This window comes from Hemiscyllium ocellatum, chromosome 19, assembly GCF_020745735.1.
Source record: "Hemiscyllium ocellatum isolate sHemOce1 chromosome 19, sHemOce1.pat.X.cur, whole genome shotgun sequence".
Classification (NCBI taxonomy): Eukaryota; Metazoa; Chordata; class Chondrichthyes; order Orectolobiformes; family Hemiscylliidae; genus Hemiscyllium; species Hemiscyllium ocellatum.
In genome coordinates this window covers 56533629-56557714 of record NC_083419.1, presented here as the reverse complement: position 1 = coordinate 56557714, position 24086 = coordinate 56533629, and the positions used below count along the sequence as shown (strand labels likewise).

General features: G+C 41.9%; 1 protein-coding gene across 5 annotated transcripts in view; it reads left to right on the top strand.

Moving 5' to 3' along the window:
• LOC132824986 (ataxin-7-like protein 1) overlaps nucleotides 1-24086 on the top strand; it is a 243594-nt gene that overhangs the window by 58254 nt on the left and 161254 nt on the right. The window contains exon 3 of one of the 5 annotated variants that reach the window (XM_060839938.1): nucleotides 2182-2323. The exons of the other annotated variants lie outside the window; for them this stretch is intronic. Within the exon in view, the coding sequence (XP_060695921.1) occupies nucleotides 2266-2323 (58 nt within the window). The 5' untranslated portion in view covers nucleotides 2182-2265. The remainder of the gene's footprint in view (nucleotides 1-2181; nucleotides 2324-24086) is intronic. 5 annotated transcript variants of the gene reach the window in all.

Genomic DNA, 24086 nt, shown 5'->3' with positions numbered 1-24086 from the left:
CAGTAACAGCCTGGTTGTAGTCATAAAGATTTGTGCTCCAGAACCAGATGTGCTTCTAGCTAATCTGCTCCAGTCTCGCTATTGCACTGGAACGTATTGACAAAGTGGGAAGTTACTCGGCTTTGTCCCATTCATTACTGAACCATCGACCTACTCTGTCTGCAGCAGTGTAACAAAAGGTATCCTCAAAACTCCACAGTGATAACCTGCTTTCTGATGTCAAGTTGTTCTCAGGACACCATGAGCTCTTTACTTTAGATCAAGGATGTAAATTCCGTGGTTCAGGTTGAGTGACTATTCTTGATGTCAGACAGCAATTGACTTGAGTTGAGGTCAAGAAAAACTAGCGAAATTGAAGTCCCTGGGAATCAAGGCAGAATTTTCTACGCGTGGAATTCATACTGACACAAAATATTGTAATAATTGTTGGAGACTACTGATCACAGCCTGAAGATATTGCTGAAGGAGTTCATCAGGGCAGTCCTCGTAAACCAACCATGTTTAGCTGCTTCAATTATTCCCTCATTATAAGTTCTGAAGTGGAGAAGTTCAAAGCCATTTGCAACTCCTCACAAACTGAAACAGTTGTCTGCATGCAGAAAGATTTGGACAATAATACTGACTGTCAAACCGTCCTCCCCATGGCATTTAATGACATCACTGTTGCTGAATTCCCCACTTGTCAAGTTTCTGGAAGTCACAATCAAACAGAAACATAACTGGACTTTGTTTAGCTACAAGAAGCAAGTTCTGAGCACAATTCAGTAGTATAATGATGTCTGAATGAGTGCAGCTGCAACAACACTTGGAAGCTTAGAGTCATCCAGAGCAAAGCAGTTTGTTTCATTGATACCCAGCTACTAGTGGTGCATCCTATGTACTATCCATATGCTGCACTGTAGCAACTTGCCATGGCTGTTTTATTGCAAGGATATTGGAAGTACAAAAGTAATTCAGTCTTGCAATAACTTGGAACACTTTTGGTTTCCATTTTTGGGAGGGATGTATATGTGTAAGAGGCGAGAGTGTACTAAATAGGTCAAGCCTCTTGTTCCAGGAACAAGCGATGGAAGTCTGAGTGAATTTTTGTTATATGATTTGGAGTTTAGAAGTGTGAGAGGTGATCCCATTGGTTTGACAGGTCAGGCAGGAGAAATGTTGTTTCTCCTGGCTGGAATATAAAGAACATTGGGCGCTGGGCATTGTCTCCAGAAAAGGGATTGATCATTCAGGACTAAGTCAGCAGAAATTTCTTTACTCAGAGTTGTGATTCTTTTGATTTTTCTACCCCAGGTATGTCACACCACTGAATATATTTAAGGCTGTTGGGGACAACTTTTTGGTTTTTTAGGGAATCAAGGAATATGGGGGACAATTGGGAAAATGGAATTAAAGCCATGATCATATTGAATGGCAGAGCAGGCTTGGTGAACCATGTGATCTTCTCCCATTTATGGAGCAGAGTCATACCAAACTCAAAACATTTAACTCTGTTTCTCTCGCCACAGATCCTGTCAGACCTGCAGAGTTTCTCCAGCATTTTCTCATGTTTGTTTCTATTCTACTGTCTGCCTGAGTATTCAGCAGAAAATTGAACAGTGCGCATTGGTGGCGTGTGATACAAGTGATTTTCTGTGTCCCAAAGCAGTTTCTTTCTCTTCAAAAGAAGCTATGTTCAGTCACAGGAGATTGCTGATGAATGCTTTTGCTGCTATTCCAAACAAAGTTCCTGCATTGATAGCTGTGGTACGGGAGGCCTTAATGATGAAGATGAATTGTAGGAGGGCGACCATGCTTTTGTGGGGTGGGGCCACTCCAACCAGAATGGGAGTAGGTGGCCAGGTAGGTCACTGCAAGGGGTCTGGACCCAAGGATTTGGCAGCAGTGCAGCAAGTTGTAATGACCTCATCAGGACTGTAAAGTTCTTTGAATGCACCTTCACATGACATCTCATATCCATTGCACCACTACCCCGTCAGTCACTCGGTAGCACTTCTGGCACCTGAGACTCTTGTCAAACATCTGGACACATGACCCCACCCATATTCCAAAGATGCCAACTGCATGTCCACTGCCTTCACAGCATCCAGCTATTCAGCTGTGGCAGGCATGTCAGCAGAACAAGGGGTCATCCAGTCACTGACTTTTTCCTCTTTCGCTCTCTGTCTCTCTTTCTTGCAGGACTGGGTAGCATGTAATAGAAGGGTGCAGAGCAGAACCATTGGAGAACAAGGATGCCTGCAGCTCCAGAGTCCTGCGGAAGAGATGGCAGAATTCACAAAACCCATGGCATCTGCCATTACAGAGAACTTTGAGAATTATGGTATGTTCCCGCCGTATGGCACTTTTCAACACTCGCCCTTCTCCTGCAATCTTGCATGATGTGTGAACTGCTGATGGTGTGACTGTGGAGCTCTTGCTTTCCACCCAACACATCCTTCCCTGAAATCAACTTTCTGACACCCAAGAATGGCTGCACACTCGGAAACAGGAGATAGCAAGAGAGCAGCACCACTGCACAAATGAAGAGGCCCCTTTGCTGGATCTGACACTCTCAGCCACCAGCTCAGAGGCTGGCACTGCACATATCTTGGAGGTTCATGTCCAGTCAAGATCTGCATGTGGTGAATCATTGTGCACAAGTGGGTTGCGGCCAGATCAGGAGAAAGGTTAGTTTGCTTACCTGCTCTTCAAAGGGCAATGTCATAGATGAGCTCTGTTTCAGGGACCCCACATGAAGATTTTGATGAGACAGTATATAGGAGTGTACTGATGGGGATGCATACTGTTTTCTGTCTCTATGAAGAGCATGGAGGAGTGCAGCTCCGCTTTGCCAGAGGGAATCTTGCAGAGCTTTCCCTCTCGGCAGCCTCTACTCCAGCTCCATGTCACATTACATAACCAGAAGGATTGAAACTACAGCCCTATAACATTTGCAGCTTTTGAGTAAACAGATCACCCAGTCCTATGAGGATGCAGCAATAGTTTCTGCCAAACCCACCAAGTCACAGTACTATACAGATATAGAAAATTCATCAGGTTTGGCATCGTTTGTAGAGAGAGAAACAGAGTCAGTGTTTTTAGTTATGATTTGACTTTTGTTCAGAATGTAACAGTTGTGAAGAAGCCATATTGGACTTGAGCCATTAACTTTGTTTCTATATCCACAGACACTTCTAAACCTGCTGAGTTTCTCCAGCATTTTCTGTGTTCCTATTTCAGATTTCTGGTATCCATGGTATTTTGCTTTTATTACAATGTTACAGTAATTTCAGAATTTGCAATAGTTTATCTTCAGTTAATTGAAATTGCTCACAGGTAGTTTCTCTGATCAAAAATGATTTTTATGATAAAACCAATTTTAAAAACTGCAACAATTTACCATTCTTAAATATATCAAGGAATAATATTTAATGTAACTTTAGAAAGAAAACTGCCTTCTATAGCAGTGACTAATCGAGCTGATGCATGCAAAATTTTACATTTAAACTTGAGTTTGAGCAGAAACTTGAGAAAACAAACTGCTCTTGAAAATAACGCCATTTATATTCCAATTATTGGGCACAAAGCAACAACTCTTTGCTCGTATTTGTTGCCACTTTGTATTCTTTTCTACTTTCTAAATAAAAATTGGTTTCTACTTCTACTTTTGGGCAATCGAGTGATATACAACTTGATTGCAGAGAGCTGCATGACAAACGGGTCCTTGTTAATTTAAGGACCCAGCCTCATCGAGAACTGGCAGGAAAACCGGAAGGTGCAAAACAGCCGAATTCAGTGTAGCCTCATCCTGTCCTGGCCTATGTTCATAAACGCCATTGTTAAGCTAGGGGTTACTGATAATGATTAGGAGTGGAGGATTCTGGATAATTTTCCCCAAGTCTTGTTTGGGGCACTAAGGGCAATTCTCGCTTCCCAACAATTGCCCTGGCTAACTCAGTGGAGAAACAGTGATCTTTCACTCTTTGTTGTTTGTAGTTATGATGATTTATCTATGGGTTGTTAAGATACCTTCTTGGGGGAGGTGATGGGCTAGTGATATTATTGGTAGCACTATTAATCCAGAGAAGCAGATATTGTCCTGGGGACTGGGTTTGAATCCTGCCATGACAGATAGTGGAATTTGAATTCAGTAGCAAATATAATCTGGAACTAAGAATCTAATGATGACCATGAGTCTGTTGTCAATTGCTGTAAAAATCCACCTGGTTCACTATGCTATTTAGCAAAGGAAACTGCCATCCTTACCTGGCTTGGCTTCCATGTGACTCCAGACCCACAGCAGCATGGCTGACTCTCAGTTAGAGATTGCCAATAAATGCTGGCCTAGCAAGCATCACTGTCATCCCATGAATGAATTTTTTTTAAAAATTGAGATTTTTCTCCCACCTTCTGAGACAAATGTTGATCTATTTGATTCCATATGAATATTACTCAGAACTTTTTATTTTCTGTAGTTTCACATTTGGATAGTGTGGTTTTAGCCAAAATAATCAACTCAAACAGACATCCCAATGCACTTCTGTTTTACCAGCATTTGAGGCACTGATTATGTTGAAGGTGGCAGTCAGAGAGTACACCAGCATTCCACTTATTGAAGTGGAAAAGAAGTTCTCACTAATGCTATTCATTATTTGAAAGAAAGGGAAACTTGCAGAAATTTTAGAATTTATTCAAAACAGTGAAACCATTGTTAAATGTTGGTTAATCTAATTTTGTTTATCTAATTTTGCCGGCAATGACAAACTTGCTTTTGTTAAGATTATACTTCGGTACTAACTGCAATTGATACACTTACTTTTGGTGAGTGTTTTGGTTATTTGTATATTAATTGCTGTATGTAGATGGTGGGCATTTCACAGGGCATTGATTTATACCACCTAGACATAGATACAAACTGAAATTATGGATGTTGGGTTGTAATGTGTAACACTGCAAATAAATGCCTCTTAAAGTCTGTAATGATTGGCTCCATTTCTTTTGTTTACCTGTCCTGAAGAAAACATATTGATGGAAAGCATTTGCACTTAAATCACCATTCACCAGTTAATGAAATGATGAAATATGAGTGCTGTGTCTTCATTCTTCACCATGATCCAAGCATGTCAGTTACTTCCCTAAAGCCTCCTCTTTTGAATTCTACTCCAAACAAGCATGTCATGACATTGATCAACACTTGCAAGTTTTACAAAAATGTTTTAAAAATGTATTCTTAAAATGTGCATGTGACTACAAGGGTAAGTATTTGTTGCCTACTTCTGACTGCCTTTAAACTGAGTGGCTTCTTAGGCCATTTCAGATGGAAGTGAATCACACACTACTCTGCATCAGGAATATATGCTAGTGAGATAAGGCAAGGATGGTTAATATCATTCTCTAGGGGATATTAGGGACCCAAGTGAGTTTTCTTGATGATCCCTGATAGTTCTATGGTCATCATTAGTAAGAACAGAAGAAATAAGAGTGTCAATGGGCCATTTGGCCCCATTAGCCTGCTCTACTATTTAATGAAATCATGGCTGATCTGTCTCAGGTCTATCTTTTCTCCTGCCATCTCCTCATAGCACTCAACTCTATAATTGCTCTCTAAATATTTTTAAAGAGCTAGGGTCTCTTACTCTCGAGGTTAGAGAATTCTAGACATTCACTACTTCTGAAAGAAATTCCTTCACACTTCCATTTTAAATTAATGTCTCCCTATTCGATAACTATGTCAACTACTAAGATTCTCTCACTAGTTGAAACATCATCTCAACATCTAGCCAGTCAAGACTCTTAAACCTTTGTGTGCTCAATAAGATTTCCCTTCATTCTTCTACACTCTAACCAATAAAGACCTGACCTGTTTAACCATTCCTGATAAGTCAATCACTTCATCGTGGCTTGAAGGGCCAAAGTTTCTTAATTACTTGCTGCACTTATATTTTAATTATTTCTTTCACAAGATCAGCCAGATTGTGTGGAATTTCTCTCCTTTTAAATCGTAATCTACCTTTTTGATTCTTTCTACAACATGCATGACCTTAGTTTTCTGTTTTAAATGCCATCTGCCAAGATTTTGCCCACTCACTTAACCTCTCTTGCAAATTTCGTATGTCCTCATTACAACATGCCTCCCGATGATTTTTGTTTGTCAACAAATTTGGAAAAATTGCACTTTACCTCCTCCTCCATCTGATTAATATAGAGAATATACAAATGAGGCCCTATGACTGATTTATTGATTGATTAATTACATCTTTCCAACCTAAAGACTTAACAGTTTAGTCCTGACTCTTGGTTTTCTGTGCTTTAACCAAACATCAATACATGTTAATATGTTATCCCCAGTACTCCTAAACTGCGCAAGAGCCTTTTATTACTGGGACTAACTTTCAGTTCCAGATTTTAGAATTCTTTGTGAGTAATCAGCAGTCCAGTGACAATACAACTGTGCCTTCATTTTGCCCTAAGTTTGGAGTCCAGGCATTTTATTATACTACTTGGCATAGAAGTTATATTACACCTAAACTTCACTTAGCTTCTGAGAGTGAGAGGAGTTAGACCTGTGACGGAGTGTGGTCTGAGGATGGAGATGAAGAGAAGCCAAGGTTCGTGGCCTTTCACTAACTTTACTGGAGTGATAAAGGTCGGGCCTGCAAAAAGATGTCATTTCCTGACCTTTGATGAGTTTGAGAAAAGATTGACATCAGGAAAGTTGAGTTAATTGATGGTTACACAGCTGTTGTTGTGGACTGGGTTCGACTTCAAAATTTTTTTAAACTAACGCAAGGAAAGTAAGAATTTATAGGTACAGGAGTAAATAATTGGTACCATCTGCTAATCTCCAGTTTATAGTTAATAGTACCAGAGTAAGTATCGAATTTTACAATACAGGAGACCGTTGACCCATCATGTCTATACCAGATCCTGAAAGAGCTACCCAGCCAGTTTCATTCTCCCGCCCTAGCTCCATAGCCCTCTAAATGCATCACCTTTCAAGTATACCAACTAGTGGAAACAATGTCCTCTTTTATCCTGTCAAAATTGTCCATAATTTTGAACCCCTTCATAAAGTCATCTCTTATTCTCCCTGTAGCAGAGAAGATTAAGTCCAATTTCTGCAATCTTTGCTTGTATCAAAAATCCCTCTTTCCTGGCATAATTCTAGTAAATCTCCTTTGAACTGTCTGCAGGGCGTTACCATCCTTCCTTAAATAAGGTGCCCAGAACTGAACACCGTACTCCAATGTGGTTTGACCAATGATGCGTAGAGGTGCAAGATCGCTTCCTTGCTTTTGTACTTTGTGCCTCTATTTATCATCATAGGATCCTGTAAGCTATCTTAATGATGTCAACTTGCTTGGTCACACTGATGGAATTATGCATTTGTATCCTTAGGTATCTCTGTTTCTGTGCACCCCTCAAAGTTGTGCCATTGAGCATGTATTGTTTCTCAGTGTTCCTTCTACAAAAATGAGTTACCTCGCATTTCTTTGTGTTGAAATTCACCTGCCAGGTGTCTGCCAATTTGTCAATGTCTCTCAAGTAACTCAGCATCACCCTCACAATTCCGTATTCTCCCTAGCTTAGTATCATTTGCAAATTTAGAGATTTTTCCCTTAACACCCAGCTCCAAACCCTTCACGTAAATCAAAAAAAGCAAGGATCCCAACGCTGATCCCTGGGGAACACGATTTTCAACTCCTCTCCAATCTGAGAAGTGCCTATCTATACCAACCCTCTGTTTCCTACCTTTTAACCAGTTTCGAATCCATGCTGCTGAGGACCCATCAATCCTAAACATTCTTAAATTGCTAACCAACCTGCCACGTGGCACCATATCAAATGCTTTCTGAAAATCCAAATATACATTTTCAGCACTACCATCAACCACTGCCTGTGTCCCCTCATCAAAGAACTCAATTAAATATGTCAGACATGACCTGCTCTTGACAAAGCCATGTTGACTGTTGCATTTAATTTATTTTTCTCTAAGTGTATATTGATCTTATCCTGTGTAATGGCCTCCATCAGTTTTCCCACTGTTGATGTCAAACTGGCAAGTCTGTAGTTTACTAGCTTTTCCTTTGCCCCTTCCTTAAACAACAATGTCACATTTGCAATTCTCCAGCTCCTGCAGGTTAGTTCTGTGTTCAGAGAGGCCTGGAAAATTTGTGTCCCTGCTCTGCGATTTGATCCTTTACCCCTCTCAGCAATCTGGAATGCATCCTATCCAGGCCTGGTGACTTCCATACCTGGAGTGCTGTCAGTCTTTTTAGCACCTCTTTATCACTGTACTGCCTAGTTGTTCAATACTCACATTTTCAATGGACATTGTCACCATTTTCTACTTTGTTAAAGGCAGGAGGAAAGTACTCATTTAGTATCTCTGCCATAACCTTTGTTTCAATGAGCAGTTTACCTTGCTTGTTCTTTCACTGTATCCTTCACTAATCTTTGACTCTTAACAGTTGACGAACATTTTACGATTTGTTTTAGTACAGCCTGCCATCCTTTCCTCGTGCTTCCTTTTAGCCTTCCTTATTCTAGCCTAAGTTCTCTTCTTGATTTCTATTGCTATTATTATTCTGGTATGCATGATGTGTCTCCTTTCTCTTCTCTTCTTATATTCTCATCATTTTCTTAAGCTATCCAGAGTACTCTAACATTGAATATCTTGTATTTAGTTCTCATGGATATGTACGTAACTTGCACCCTATCCCTCTCTTGAAAGTCTCCTTATTTTCATCAGTCAAAATGCTTCGCTATCAACCTGATCCAGTTTAATTTTTAGATCTCTAAAATCTGCCCTTTTCCCGTCCGAGATCTTAACCTTTGTCAGTTTTTAAAAATTCTTTTTCAGCTTGATATTGAACCTTACTTTACTGTGATCACATTTTCCAAAATGCTCCCCCCCCCCCCTCTTCCACCCCACCCCGGGCTCCAATGTTCCCCACTTCCCCTGCCTCATTTCCTTGGACAAGATGCAGCACAGTTCCCTCCTGATAGGACTGGAAATATATTGTTCCAGAGAGTTCACCCACATACATTGCAGGAGTTTCTCCCCTTCAGTGCCCCACACTCTACCTCTTTACCAGTCTACCTGAGAATAATTGAAATCACTAACTATCACATCTTTACCTGTCCTGAAGGTTCCATAATCTACCTGCAAATGCCATTTCCTCCCTCTCCATTATTTGGAGGTCTATAATAAGTACCTACAAGGTCATTTCTCCCTTCCTGTGTCTCACCTGCAACCACATAAAATAAAAGAAAGTAACTAAAGTTATAAAGAAAATAGTGTAACTTAGAAGTTTTTAAGATTAAGACATGTCAGGACAGATCAACCCAGTAGAATGTTTGTCTTGTGGTTCCTGGTGAGTTGTGGATGTACTTTGTGACCCAGCCAAGTCCATATGCGGGAAGTAACACTGGCTGCACAAACCTGAGCTCTGCATTTCAGAGTTCAAGCAGTGGCTGGAGTCTCTGTATCTGATGACGAGAATTAGATGGATGGTATGTTCAAACAGGTGGTCACACTACGTGTTCGGATAAAATAGGCAGATAGAGAATGGGTGACTGCCAGGCAGTCTAAGAAAAATGGATAGGTAGTACAGGAGTTCCTAGAAGTCTCCATCTCAAACAAGTTTCTGTTCTGGATGTTGGTGAAAGCATTGAAGCCTTGAAGGAGGCAAGCCAGTGGCATCATGGATGGTTGAGCTATAGTGGTGGAAGGGCAGTGCTGTTGGAGAGTTTTTTTATTTCACTGAACAGACAGGTGTTTATGTAGTCATCAACATTGACTCCAGCATGCTTTGTTGCCCCTCTGATGCTCGGGTTGAGGATGTCCCAGGACGATTAAAGACCTTCTTGAGGAGAGGGCAAATGGTTGTGGTCCACATTGGTACTAAAGCCATAAGTAGGAAGAGGGATGTAGTTCTGCAATCAGAATTCAGGAAGCCAGACAGAAAATTGACAAACAAGATCTCTAAGTTAATAATATCTGGATTACTCAGTATCACGTGCAAATTAATACAGAAAAAGGAAGACCAGATGGATGAATGTGTGGCTGAAATGATGATGTAGGAGGGAGGTCTTTAGATTCCTTCTACACTGCTGTTGGCTGTAGAGGAGATGCACCTGAAAAAGCAACATGGGATGCAGCTGAACATAGCAGGGACTGAGTTCCTTCCAAGATATTTTGCTTTGTTGTTGGGCATTATTTAAACTAATTGATCAGAGATGTGGGAACCAGGAGAGATTGCTGGAAGATAATAACAGGGTGCATGAAATGATGGATGAAGCAGCTAACGGTGAAATAAGAATTGTGATTTAGTGTATGAGTTCAGAGTAAGAGAGAAAGCAATTAAGTCTAAATCATGGTTATACTGCATGTATGTGAATGCAAGGAATATTTTTATTTATTCGCAAGACATGAGATATCACTGGTCGGGCCAGCATTTATTGCCTATCTCTTGATCCCCTTGAGATGGTGGTGTTGTTACTAAGATTGTTGAGTTACAGGTGCAGCTGTGTAGGATGAAAATATTACGGTGATAACGGAGACCTGGCTTTAGGATTGGCAAGTCTGAGTGTTACATATTCTTGGCTGTAGGGTTCAGAAAAGACTGCAAGGGATACAGGAAGGAATGGGTATCACTTTTGGTTAAAGAGAGCGTTGCAGTGCTGGAGAAAGAAGCTGTTTCATGCATTCAAAGACAGAATCAAAGGACAATTATGATAAATATTAAATATTAGAAGAATTTCCTTTAGTAGTATGTGTCCAGTCCAATATGAAAGCTAGACCTGGTTCTTGGAATTGAGGTGCATCTAGTCACCATGGGAGGACATTGAGGATAGTGATCATTGTACCATAAGGATTAAGACGAGTATGGTCAGTCCAGGGTAAGAACGATCAAGTGGCTGAGGGCAGTCTTTCATGGGGAAAGAATGAATCTAGGCTGGAAAGATTGTAGTCAAAAGTTTGTGGAAAGTTCACGGTAACTGATAAAGTACGGTAAGTTCACGGTACCTGCAAAGAGAAGATAGTTTGCTTACAGTCAGTGTACTTTCCCTTAATGGGATACGATAAGTCAAACAAACCCAGAGTTCCCTGAATGACCGTGGAGATGAAGATTATATTAATGAAGAAAAGATGTGCTTATGATAGGTTTCAGGTCGCAAGTGCAATTGAAAACCAAGCTTATTATAGAAGGTTAAGAAGAGAGGTTAAAAAGCAAATGAGAGAGCAAAGAGGGGTCATGAAAAAAAAAGTCAGCTAACATAAAAGGAAATCTCAAAGTTGTAGGGCTGATTAAGAACCAAAAGGGCATATACGTATTACAGACAAGAAGCAAGGCTGAGCTGATAAATCAATATTTTGCATCTGTCTTTATCTGCAGATCAGATACTGCCCAGGCCTTGGGGTCAGGAGAGGAACCAGAGTCAGTAGAAGGGTTTAAAATTGATTACTAGGAACAATTAGATAAGCTGTCAGTATTTAAAGTCTAGAGTAGAGTGGTGCTGGAAAAGCACAGCAGGTCAGGCAGCATCCGAGGAGCAGGAAAATCTGTTTTGGACAGAAGCCCTTCATCAGGAATAGAGGCAGGGTGCCTGCAGAGTAAAGAGATAAATGAGAGGGGGGTGGGGGTGGGGAGAAAGTAGCATAGAGTACAATAGGGGTAAGGATGGAGGTGATAGGAGGGTGGAGTGGATAGGTGGAAAGGAAGATAGGCAGGTAGGAAGAGCTTCAGGGCAGAGGAGATGACCTGGGGGTTGCAGTGTGAGAGAGAGAGAGACACTCTGAGATTCTTGTAGAGAGAGGAGGAAAACTTCAAGGTGGGCATCCTTGCAAGAGGATTCTCAGTGGGGTGGAATTGCAGGGGCAGAGGCAATAATCTTTCATGGATTTGGTGTGGTGGAGGAAAGTTGCTTACTTTGTTAGAAAAGTTTGGAAAGATTGGCCCAGCAATTACAGTCAGTTTAACTTTGGTTTGCATTTCCAGAAATAAGTATTCAGGGTAGAATTGATAATCACATTGAAAAATGTGGCTCGATTCAGAGGAACCAGCATAGCTCTGTTAAGGGAAAATTGTGTGTATCTAACTTGCTGGAGTTTTATTTTGGGGGTGGGGGTAATGATGTGGAGACAAAATTGGCTGAGTAAGAGTTAATATATATATTTTACAGTAGAGTTCTCAGTGGTCAGATTTGCGACTCTTGCTTTCCTGCTATATATAAATAATCTAGATTTTGGTAAGCAGGAAACTACTTTACAGTTTGTGGACAACTCAAAACAGAATTATAAACTGTGGAGTGCAGTGCAGAACTTCAAAAGGAAGTTGACCTGAGGTTGGTGACAAGTGAAGTTCAGGGCTGAAAGGTATGAAGTGATGTGCTTTGATACAAAGAACATGGAGAGAGTGTATACCATAAAGATTATTATTCCAAAGTGGGGACTGGCATTGAGAGCCCTGGCTATATAGGTTGTTAGGTAATTAAAGGTAGCAAGACAGATGGAGAGAGCTGTTCGTAAAGTATTTGACTTCATAAATAGGGCATTTAACTCCAAGAGCAGGAAGAGCTGATGACAGACACTGGTTTGACCTCAACTGGAATGTTGTGTACAGTTTTGAGTGCCACACTATAGGAAGGATATGAATGTACTGGAGGGTATACAGAGGATGGTTACGGAGATAAGAAACTTCACTTTTGAGAAAGAATTGAAGAATTTGGGACTTTTCTAACAGAAAGGAGAATGCTAAGAGGGATTTCATAGGAATTTTCAAAACTGTGAATGATCTGGACAGAGTAGATAGGGAGAAATGGTTCACATTCTTGAAAGAATTGAGAACGAAGGGCATAGTTTTGAAAGGTTTTGTAAAAGAAGCACATACAGGGTAAGGTTTACACCCAGTGAGTTGTTAAGGTTTGAGCTGCAATGCTTGGAGTATGGTGGAGGCAGGTTCTATTGAAGCTTTCATGCAGGCATTGGATAATTACTTGCCTTTAAATAAAATACAGAATTATAGGGAAAAGGTAAGAGATTTACACTAACACAGAATGTTGGAGAAACTCAGCAGGAGAAGCAGAGTTGATGTTTCTGGTATGACTCTCCTGTTAAGACTGTTTCTCTCTCCACAGATGTTATCAGATCTAAGTTTTTCCAGCATTCTGTTTCAGATTTCCAGCGTTTAGTGTTTTATTTTCCTAGGAGATTAGCACTAAGTTAAAATGTTTAGAAAGTCGATAGACATGATAGGCCAAATGGCAGCCCCATGTGCCTCCTTGTGAGGTGTGAGGGATCAATACTGGTAAAACGTACCGTAGTGGTTGCAAAACTTTCAGGATTATATTTGAATTCCTGATTAATTTCACAGATGCTGTTGTGAGCAATGCAAAGGGGAAATAAAATCATAAAAGCATTATTTATGAATTACAATTGGAAATGGGGAAAATAGGCTGAGTATTTGACACTGGGCAATTGTGACAAAGCCAACAAGAAAATATTTAGCCAGAATTGTCAACTCTGTGCAGCAGGCTAGAATCTAAAAAGATAACTTTAACATTCTCTCCATCAGAATCTAATAGTAGAAGAACTTGCATGGTCTTTACCTGTCAGCACACTAACACTTCATGTGACCACATGCTTGCTACAGCCTTATATTAAAGCTCGTGGGGTGTGTGTAACTCTGCAATTTTAAAATGGTTCCCCAAATTGCTGGTACTATTTTCTTCTCCTATCTAGAGATTGCAATTTTTAAAGCAGTTTTTAGACAGAAAATTGGTAATTTCGGCTCTTTAAAATGCTTGACTATACTTAAATCTTGTATCAGCTTCTCTTTACGTTATTCCTTCTGAACAGTTGTCACACTCTTCTAATTCTGAGAGATTATTGTTTATGGCCAGTAAAGCCAGATTGCCTTCTATAGACATACAAATACACTGTTCTTTAATCCATTGTTAGAGTGCTATATCATTTTGTCCTTAACAGGCCTAAACAATAAACCAAAATGAGGATCTTTGCTTGAGTCTCTTCTCGACTTTTTAATGTCAACAGGGTAGTGTGTATTTTCTCCCGTGATGTAGCTAGAGATTGGTACTTAAGCCTCACACTTAACAAATCTAGAATTTAATGTTTTGGTTTTAGGCAGGGATACAGACTATTGCAATAAGGTAATAGAATTACTTTAGAAGACTGAAACCTCAAATGCACATTTTTTTTTGTTTCAGCTTATGCTGTTCCTTCTGGGAATCCTTCTGGGAATATACTCAAGTGGAGGAAATTTGCTGAATGGTTCATTGGAAAATCTGCTTATTCACATATAGTTCATTAGTGCCTGAATAATTGCAGCCCACTTCCGTTGCGTGTGAACTTGATCACTACTTGTCATGAACCATTAATGTCAGGTCCAATAGGTATTCCTCTCTCTGTGTCTCACTTATGCAAGCTATATGATAGACATAAACAAATAGATGTCCTTCATTTCATAATGGGTTCTTAATGTAGTCCTTAATGAGCTATAGGCCTGTTTAAAATGTACACATTGGAGAGTCCGTTTCAGCAGTACATTTTAATATTTCCTGCAGAATGATTTGTGGATCAGCTTTATTGTGACAATAGATTTGTTCTCGATTTTAGACTTTTCACTAAGGTAGCCTTACAGTTTGACTTGAGTTCATTTTTTTAATCAATTAGATTTGGCTGATTTAATACATGCACAGACCTTTATACTTTGTGTTCCCTAGTTGATTACTTTGTTAAGCCATGTTAGGTATTTGTTGAATACACCAGACTCTCAAAGCAACTGCACTATTCAGAACTCCTGTCATGGAAAGAAACTCCCAAGACTATGATGGTAATGCTTTAGGGAATGTCTTCAAAGCATCCCTGAAGTCTCTTGGAAAGTGAAATAAGTAAGTCAAGGTATCAGAGAGTACACAATCTTTCAGCTTCCACTCAGTCCTTCAAGCACCACCTGCCCCTCATGCCCGAATCTGCAGATCATGTATTGGACTTGGCAGAACCCACTGATCCAGAGTAGAAGCAAGCCATGTTCAATTCTTAGGGACTGTCTGAAAAGAAGATTGTAAGATCTTGGGCAGCTTGTACATAGAGACTAATATTCCAAAAGGATAGTTTTCTCTGAAATATTTATCAGTTAAATAATGTAACAACGATCTAGCTCAGAGAATTTGACTTGTTGAATGGCTTTTTTTTGGCTTCCATTCATTATGTTTCAGCCTAACAGATTAACCTCAGTGAAACATTGTTGTTTAAATTGGGGAAGGTTGGTTTGTTCCAAATAGAGTCAACACCTTCTAAAGTGGGACCACTTTAGTATGACTAGGAGAAAGGGAGGACTGCAGATCAGAGCTGAAAAATGTGTTGCTGGAAAAGTGCAGCAGGTCAGGCAGCATCCAAGGAGCAGGAGAATAAACGTTTCGGGCATAAGCCCTTCTTCAGGAATGAGGAGGGTGTGCCAAGCAGGCTAAGATAAAAGGTAGGGAGGAGGGACTTAGGGAAGGGGCGTTGGGAATGCAATAGGTGGAAGGAGGTTAAGGTGAGGTGGTGGGCGGAGAGGTCGGGAGGAAGATTACAGGTCAAGAAGGCGGTGCTGAGTCCGAGGGTTGGGACTGAGATTAGTTGGGGGGAGGGGAAATGAGGGAGCTGGAGAAATCTGCATTCATCCCTTGTGGTTGGAGGGTTCCTAGGCGGAATATGAGGCGCTCTTCCTCCAGGCATCGTGTTGCCATGGTCTGGCCCCATGCCGATCTCTGCCCCCACGCTAACCCCGTCCCCCACTCCCAGCTCCAGCCCCACACCAGTTCCTAGCTCCCAGCCCTGTCGTATTTTCACCATCCCTCCAGACATCCCCCTCTCTGACGATGAAAGGTCAGTCCTCAGCAGAGGCCTTCATCCCTACGCTCCTGGATTAACAAGTTCAACATGTGGCGAGACATCGAACAATTCTTCCGCCGCCTTCGCCTCTGCGCCTACCTCTTCAACCAGGATTCTCGCACACCCTCTGACGACCCCTTCTCCCACCTCGACCACACCCCATCCACCTGGACACCCCGTGCTGGCCTCTTACCCACACTCAATCTCTTCATAGCCAACTGCCGCTGCAACATTGACGCCGCAACCTGTCTACCCCCTCACCCAGTCCAACCTCTCACCCTTGCAACGTGCAGCCCTCCATTCCCTCTGCTTCAACCCCAACCTCACTATCAAACCGGCAGACAAGGGAGGCACATGGTAGTTTGGCGCACCGATCTTTACTTGCTGACGCTAAACGCCAGCTTGCGGACACCTCTTCCTACTGCCCCCTTGACCATTACCCCACCTTCCACCACCAAACCATCATCTCCCAGACCATCCGCAACCTCATCACCTCAGGGGCTCTCCCATCCACCGCCTCCAACCTCATAGTCCCACAACCCCGCACCGCCCGTTTCTACCTCCTGCCCGAAATCCACAAATCTGACTGCCCCGGCCGACGCATTGTCTCAGCCTGGTCCTGCCCCACCGAACTCATCTCCGCGTACCTCAACACGGTTCTGTCCCCTTTAGTCCAAGAACTCCCCACCTACATTCGGGATACCACCCACGCCCTCCACCTCCTCCATGATTTTTGCTTCCCCGGCCCCCAGCGCCTTATCTTCACCATGGACATTCAGTCCCTATACACCTCCATCCCCCATCACAAAGGCCTCAAAGCCCTCCGCTTCTTCCTTTCCTGTCAAACCAACTAGCACTCTTCCACTGACACCCTCTTTCGACTGACTGAACTGTTCCTCACTCTGAACAACAACTCTTTCCAATCCTACCACTTCCTCCAAGCCAAAGGAGTAGCCATGGGCCCCAGCTATGCCTGCCTCTTCGTCGGATATGTGGAACAGTCCAACTTCTGCAGCTACATTGGCACCACCCCCCACCTTTCCTCCGCTACATCGATGACCGTATTGGCGCTACCTCGTGCTCCCACGAGGAGGTTGAACAGTTCATTAATTGATGCCGCAACCTTCCACCCCGATCTCAAATTTACCTGGACTGTCTCAGACTCCTCCCTCCCCTTCCTCGACCTCTCCATTTCTATCTCGGGCAACTGACTCAACACGGACATTTACTATAAACCGACTGACTCCCACAGCTACCTAGATTACACCTTCTCCCACCCTGCCCCCTGAAAAAACGCCATCCCATATTCCCAATTCCTTCGTCTCCGCCTCCGCCGCATCTGCTCCCAGGAGGACCAGTTCCAATACCAAACAACCCAGATGGCCTCCTTTTTCAAAGACTGCAATTTCCCCATAGACGTGGTTGATGATGCTCTCCACTGCATCTCTTCCACTTCCCGCTCCTCTGGCCTTGAGCCCCGCCCCTCCAATCACCACCAGGACAGAACCCCACTGGTCCTCACCTACCACCCCACCAACCTCCAGATACATCGTATCATCCTTCGTCATTTCTGCCACTTCCAAACAGACCCCACCACCAAGGATATATTTCCCTCCCCTATCAGCGTTCTGGAAAGACCACTCCCTCCGCGACTCCCTCGTCAGGTCCACCCCCCCCCCCCCCCCCCACAAATGCAACCTTCACTCCGGCACCTTCCCCTGCAACTGCAAGAAATACAAAACTTGCACCCACACCTCCCCCCTCACTTCCCTCCAAGGCCCCAAGGCTTCCATATCCGTCACAAATTCACCTGCACCTCCACACACATCATTTACTGCATCTGCTGCACCTGATGTGGCCGCTTCTACATTGGGGAGACAGGCCGCCTACTTGCGGAACGTTTCAGAGAACACCTCTGGGACACCCACACCAACCAACCAACCCAACCGCCCCGTGGCTGAACGCTTTAACTCCCCCTCCCACTCCGTCAAGGACAGGCATGGGGGCAGAGATCGGCATGGGGCCAGCCCACGGCAACACGACACCTGGAGGAAGAGCGCCTCATTTTCCACCTAGGAACTCTCCAACCACAAGGGATGAATACAGATTTCTCCAGCTTCCTCATTTCCCCCCACCTCATCTCAATCCCAACCCTCTGACTCAGCAACACCTTCTTGACCTGTAATCATCTTCCCGACCTCTCCGCCCCCACCCTGTCTCCGGCCTATCACCCTCATCTTAACCTCCTTCCACCTATCGCATTCCCAACGCCCCTCCCCCAAGTCCCTCCTCCCTACCTTTTATCTTAGCCTGCTTGGCACACCCTCCTCATTCCTGAAGAAGGGCTTATGCCCGAAACGTCGATTCTCCTGCTCCTTGGATGCTGCCTGACCTGCTGTGCTTTTCCAGCAACATGTTTTTCAGCTCACTTTAGTATGACACCTAAATGATTTAAAGATACATGAATCATGATGACAGTCAGATGAACAATTTTGTAGAGTCCAAGGAAAACTTTAAATCCAACAACCTTGTGTAGATTATATAATGTTCCAAAATGGGTGCATTTCCTGTTGTCACTTTCCATTATGGATTCCTGCACCTCCATTTATGATTGAAACTATCTATGTAAATATGTCACACTGTCATAAAGCTAGTCTATTTTTTTTTCTAAAAGCTGTTCCTTGGTTCAAGGAGACTCTGTCCTTGATTTTGTTTGAGGGGCAAAAAACCGGGCCAGGCTCTGATCAGTCTGGTTTGGTACAAAGATTTTGAGAGGCCTTTTGTTTATATGTAAACAGATGAGACATCAGGCCAAAATGGTCATGTTTTAGAAGTGACCTGTATAATGAAAGGGGAGTGGTCAGCTCTCGAGCTAGCTGACCTGAGCAGTTTAGTTCAGTCTTGAACTGGATGGAAGTTCACACAGCGCTGTGTGGAAACTCTCTCGTTTTCTTCTCTCTCTCTCTCTTTTCTGCCCTTCAACTTCAACCTGTAAGCATGTATTCCATTTACACTGACTTTTAAAGGGAGTTTGCATATTGGGACTGTTGTATATTCGGAACTGCATAATTAAGTCTGGTTGGATAGGTTGAGTTCTGTAGGGTTTCTTTATTCTGTGTTTTGTGTTTCATCGTTTAATTTTGTGAATACCTTTTTTGTCTGTTTTAAAATCTAGCAGTCAACTTAACTGTCTTACTCCAAGTAATTTTCACTGTACACCTACCGAAACAAATTGCAAAGTTATGATCTGGAGCTGCCTGCTCAAGAATGTTTTGAGTGGTCTTGATTAGTCCATAACAACACTGAAATTACACTTTTCTGTCAGTGGCGATTCCACCATTCAAAAGAAGGCAAACAACCATGAGACAAGTTAGCGTAAATAGTTTTCATTACAATTGTGGACACAGGAGTTTAGAATGGAAAGAGAAAAATAAGGACAAAGTATAAACCTAAAATTAATTCATAGATTTTCTGCAATATTCTGTCACTTGTTCTGTTAAGAAGGCCGTGTCTCTGCTGTCTGCTGGCAGTTTGATGGATTGCAAGTTTGCACCATCTATGTGAGCCCACACATTGACACTCCCAAATGTCCAGCATTGCTGAGCACTTGCTATTATTTGTAAATCATATAGTTTACGTTTACTAAATTGAGTCCAGGCCAGCAGTTGAGATGTTACAGTTTTCTACACAAGAGGAAAATCATCATCCAGGATTTCTGTTGAACCTCAGGATACGCAGTAATCTTAAATAATTGCTTTGCATTAGGTTTCACTCATCTGGTGATGTTTCAGTAAATTACACCAATGAGTTGCACTTTTGGCATTTAAGTATTTCTATTAACTAAAAATGATAGAATTTCTCATTCCAATTTGGAGGTGTCAATTTATCATGAACTTTAATGGTGTCTCATCCATTTGTGCATCGTACAAGACCTTACACATAACTGTGTCCCCAATATGTAAGCAGATGCTTTCTTACACATTGTTGTCTGTTATATATAATTTTCTAATAAGCTTGTTCTGAAATGTTAGGACACATTTCTGGAGAAGTTGGACTTGAATCCAAACCTTCTGGGTGAAAGATAGGGATACTACCTGTTTTTGCAAGGTTTGTGAACACTGGTATTACACTGTGCCAGAAGGTCTCTCCATTGTGCCACAGAGGCCTTGTAGTGAACAAAGTTAGCACTTTAAACTTCATTGAATACACAGTTGACAGCTGTACACGCAGCCATACCAGTTGAGGTGATAAGAAAATCAATGCAACCTTGAATTACATTGTAACTACATATTTTCGTGGAGAATTGAAAGACGCTGAACACAATGTCCAGGTATTCCTAGGTCTCCGTTTGAAAAGGTTATCTGAAAAATATGACTTGCAGAAATCAAGTTGTGAGTTCAATTTTTTTTAAGAAACGGTTTTAGTGAAACGGTTAGTTTTTGACTTGCACTCATGATTGAGCAAAAGTGCCTCTTTAAGAATGTTATAAGTAGAAGTTGCAATTTTTAGTATTAGTTTCTACTTTCTTGCTTCACGCCTGTAGATGGTGCTGTCCTTTCTGAGCGTTGCACGACAAGATAATACTGTATGTGCAAAAGAATGCAACCTACTTTACAGCACCATCTACAGACCTGGCAGTCAGAAATTGTTTTTCTGTTTAACTCGGCCCACGCAGTAATTCCAATAATCTGCGTTTCCATTTATTGCTGTCAGCAAAGATTGAAAGTCTTTATCAGGTATGATTTTCAGTCAGGTTGCTATTTTCTTGCAGCTACTTGTTTATGCTCTTCTTGTTAGTAAGGTCTACAACAAAGTATTTCTGGGGAATACTGATAAGAGCTTCAGTCTGTTTTGGTTTCTGCTTTTCTTTATGGTTGGGGGTGGGACTGAAAGGTGTGATTTAGTTAATTACTTGCACCATTGCCAAAAGTTTGGAAACTTGGAAACAAATGGCTATTCCCATGTTAGTACTCTTCAAATTAGCCAGCAGTTCCTCGTAAGGCCCACTTGGAACAAACAAATTCAACAAGAGACCTTTTTATTGTTAAGAGACAGGCAACTTCATAAACAGTACAGTGTGGACTTTGTGATACAGTGGCAGTGTCCCTACCGCTGGGGCAGAAGGTCTGTGTTCACATTCCAGCTCAGGATATGATTATCGCAGAGGTGCGTTGTTTTATTTCACTGGTTTTTTTTAGCACTGTCAGCTGTCGCTCAATTAGTATCATTAGATTACTTACAGTGTGGAAACAGGCCCTTCAGCCCACACCGACCCGCCGAAGCGCAACCACCCATACCCCTACATTTACCTATTACCTAACACCACGGGCAATTTAGCATGGCCAATTCACCTAGCCTGCACATCTTTGGACTGTGGGAGGAAACCGGAGCACCCGGAGGAAACCCACGCAGACACAGGGAGAACGTGCAAACTCTACACAGTCAGTCGCCTGAATTGGGAATTGAACCCGGGTCTCAGGCGCTGTGAGGCAGCAGTGTTCGAGGACTTTGTGGTGTTGTGGTAGTGATTCTACTTCTGGGCCAGAAGGTCAGGGTTACAGTCCCACCTGCCCGGACCTGTGTCAAAAATTGGTTAAAAGCAGCTATATAATATTGGATTTGTTGTAAGACAAGCTAAGTGATTTTGTAAGCAATTATCTGTGTTCCCAAAGAGGCCTTAGTCTCAGGCATTCCACTGTCGCTTGGCATCTGTCAGTCAAATGAGAATTGAATTGAATTGAATTTATTGTCACGTGTACTGAGGCACAGTGAAAAGCTTTGTCTTGCGCTCAATACAGGTAGATCACAGAGTTAAGTAGCACAAATAAGAAATAATAGGTAAACAGCAGCAAAAACAAAAACACAGGTACAGGCAATGTGTTAAGAGTTTGTAAGTCCATTCAGTGTTCTAACTTGTAGAGTAGAAACTGTTGCGAAACTGGCTGGTGCGTGTTCAGGCTTCTGTATCTTCTCCCCGATAGTAGAAGTTGTCAGGGTGGGATGGATCTTTGAGAATGCCGGTGGCCTTTCCTTGACAGTGGGCCTGGGAGATGGATTCTGTAGATGGGAGGTTGGCCTTTGTGATTGTCCGGGCTGAGTTCACAACTTCCTAGTAACCGTCTCTGCTCTTGAATGGTACAGTTGCCATACCAGATAGTGATACATCCAGACAGAATGATCTCTTACAAGAATACCGTTTTGTTGCTTGGTAATCTTTCTCCTGAGAATATTCTTTATAACTTGTTTTCTAACTTCAAATGTCAATTTCTGAACAACTGAGTTGGGGAATACTCTGCCGATCAGTGTGCTGCAACCTTTAAAGAGATAGAAAATGATAAGGCTGTCATGCTTATCTGTGTGAGACAAGTGTGCTTCAGGAATGCGGGTCAGCCCATGTTAGTGACAGTAGGCAGACAGCCTCTTCAAGATAGAACGGAATCAGGCAACTGGTCTAAAATGAAAAGTAACGTAACATATCTGCCTTTATGAATTTATCGTTATAATTAACTCTTAACATTGATAATAGTGCACTTATTCTTGCATTTGTCTTTAAATCAAGACAGATAACAGTGTAACTTTGAAAGGAGAATGGATACACTGAATAATTACAGAGCTGACTTTGGCAAATAATTTTTAAAAATCAAGGGACAGAAAAGAGAGTAATGTCTGACTTTTTTAAAAAGATGCTAATAAGATAGGTCAATGAAAATGCATTTGATTGGTCAGTGTGGATTTTAGGAAGGCTTCTGACAAGATGCCCGCATGCCATACTGTTCAGAAACATAAGAACCAATGGGATCCAAGAGCAAGTGCAAATTGGTTCTGCAATTGGTTCAGTAGCAGCAAGTGAAGGTTTTATGATTAGAAAGCTATTTCCAGTGAGTTCAATGCTCGGTCCTTTGTTGTTATGTGTATGTGTGTGTACATATGTCATAGAGTCATAGAGATGTACAGCACGGAAACAGACCCTTCGATCCAACTCGTCCATGTCGACCAGATATGCCAACCTAATCTAGTCCTATTTGCTAGCACTAGACTGAGAACTCTCCAAACGTTTCGTATTCATATACCCATCCAGATGTCTTTTGAATGTTGTAATTGTACCAGCCTCCACCACTTCCTCTGGCAGCTCATTCCATACATGCACCACCCTCTGTGTGGAAAAGTTGCCCCTTGAGTCCGATTTATATCTTTCCCTTCTCACCTTAAACATATTCCCACTCGTTCTGGACTCTTTCCCCCCCACCTTGTCTATTTATCCTATCCAGGTCCCTCTTGATTTTTTTAAAACTCTGAGGTCACCCCTCAGCCTCCAACGTTCCAGGGAAAACAGCCCCAGCCTATTCAGCCTCTCCTGAAAGCTCAAATCCTCCAACCCTGGCAACATCCTTGTAAATCTTTTCTGAATCCTTTCAAGTTTCACAACATACTTCTGATGGGAAAGAGACTAGAATTGTATGCGATATTCCAAAAGTGACCTAACCAATGCCCTGTACAGCCACAACATGGCCAACCAACTCCTATACTCAGTCAAGTGGCAAATGGAATTCAACCCAGAGGTAATGTGTTTTGGGAGAAAAACAAGGCAACGCTTTTTTCTAGAAAAAAAAGGACAGAACACTAAATATTAGGATTTGAAAAAGCATAAAAAGAAGAGGTTTTGGAGTGAATGCATATTCATTCCGGAAGCTCCCAGAACATGTAGATAAAGTAAGGAAAGCATACTGAATGATTCCTTTCTTTGGCCATGGCTTCGATTATAAAATCAAAGAGAAAATGTATGGAACACTGTTATTGACCAGACCAAACACCACCAAAATATATTAAAAGATAGCCTGGACCCTAATTTTCTCTTATTTTAAAGGCAAATGCTAGGTGTTTCATTCAAGATTCAATTAGATGGGTCAACCTATCAGTCTTGAAGCAAAATACATTTTTATCGTACAGTATGTTAAAATACAACAATAGAAAGAAATTGGGATGCTGTAACTGTACTGGAAAAATTAACAGAATAATAGATTATTTAATTACTAAACAGTAACTGTTGCAATATGGTAATATTCCAGAAACATGGCAAGGACAAAATCAGTAAAATAGATTGTCTCACGTGCAATTCTCCAGTCCCGGAGGAAAAACATCAAGAGAAAACTCTGAGAGAAAGAGTAATGCAGGGAGAGGTGTACTGCACCTTCCAAACCCAGCT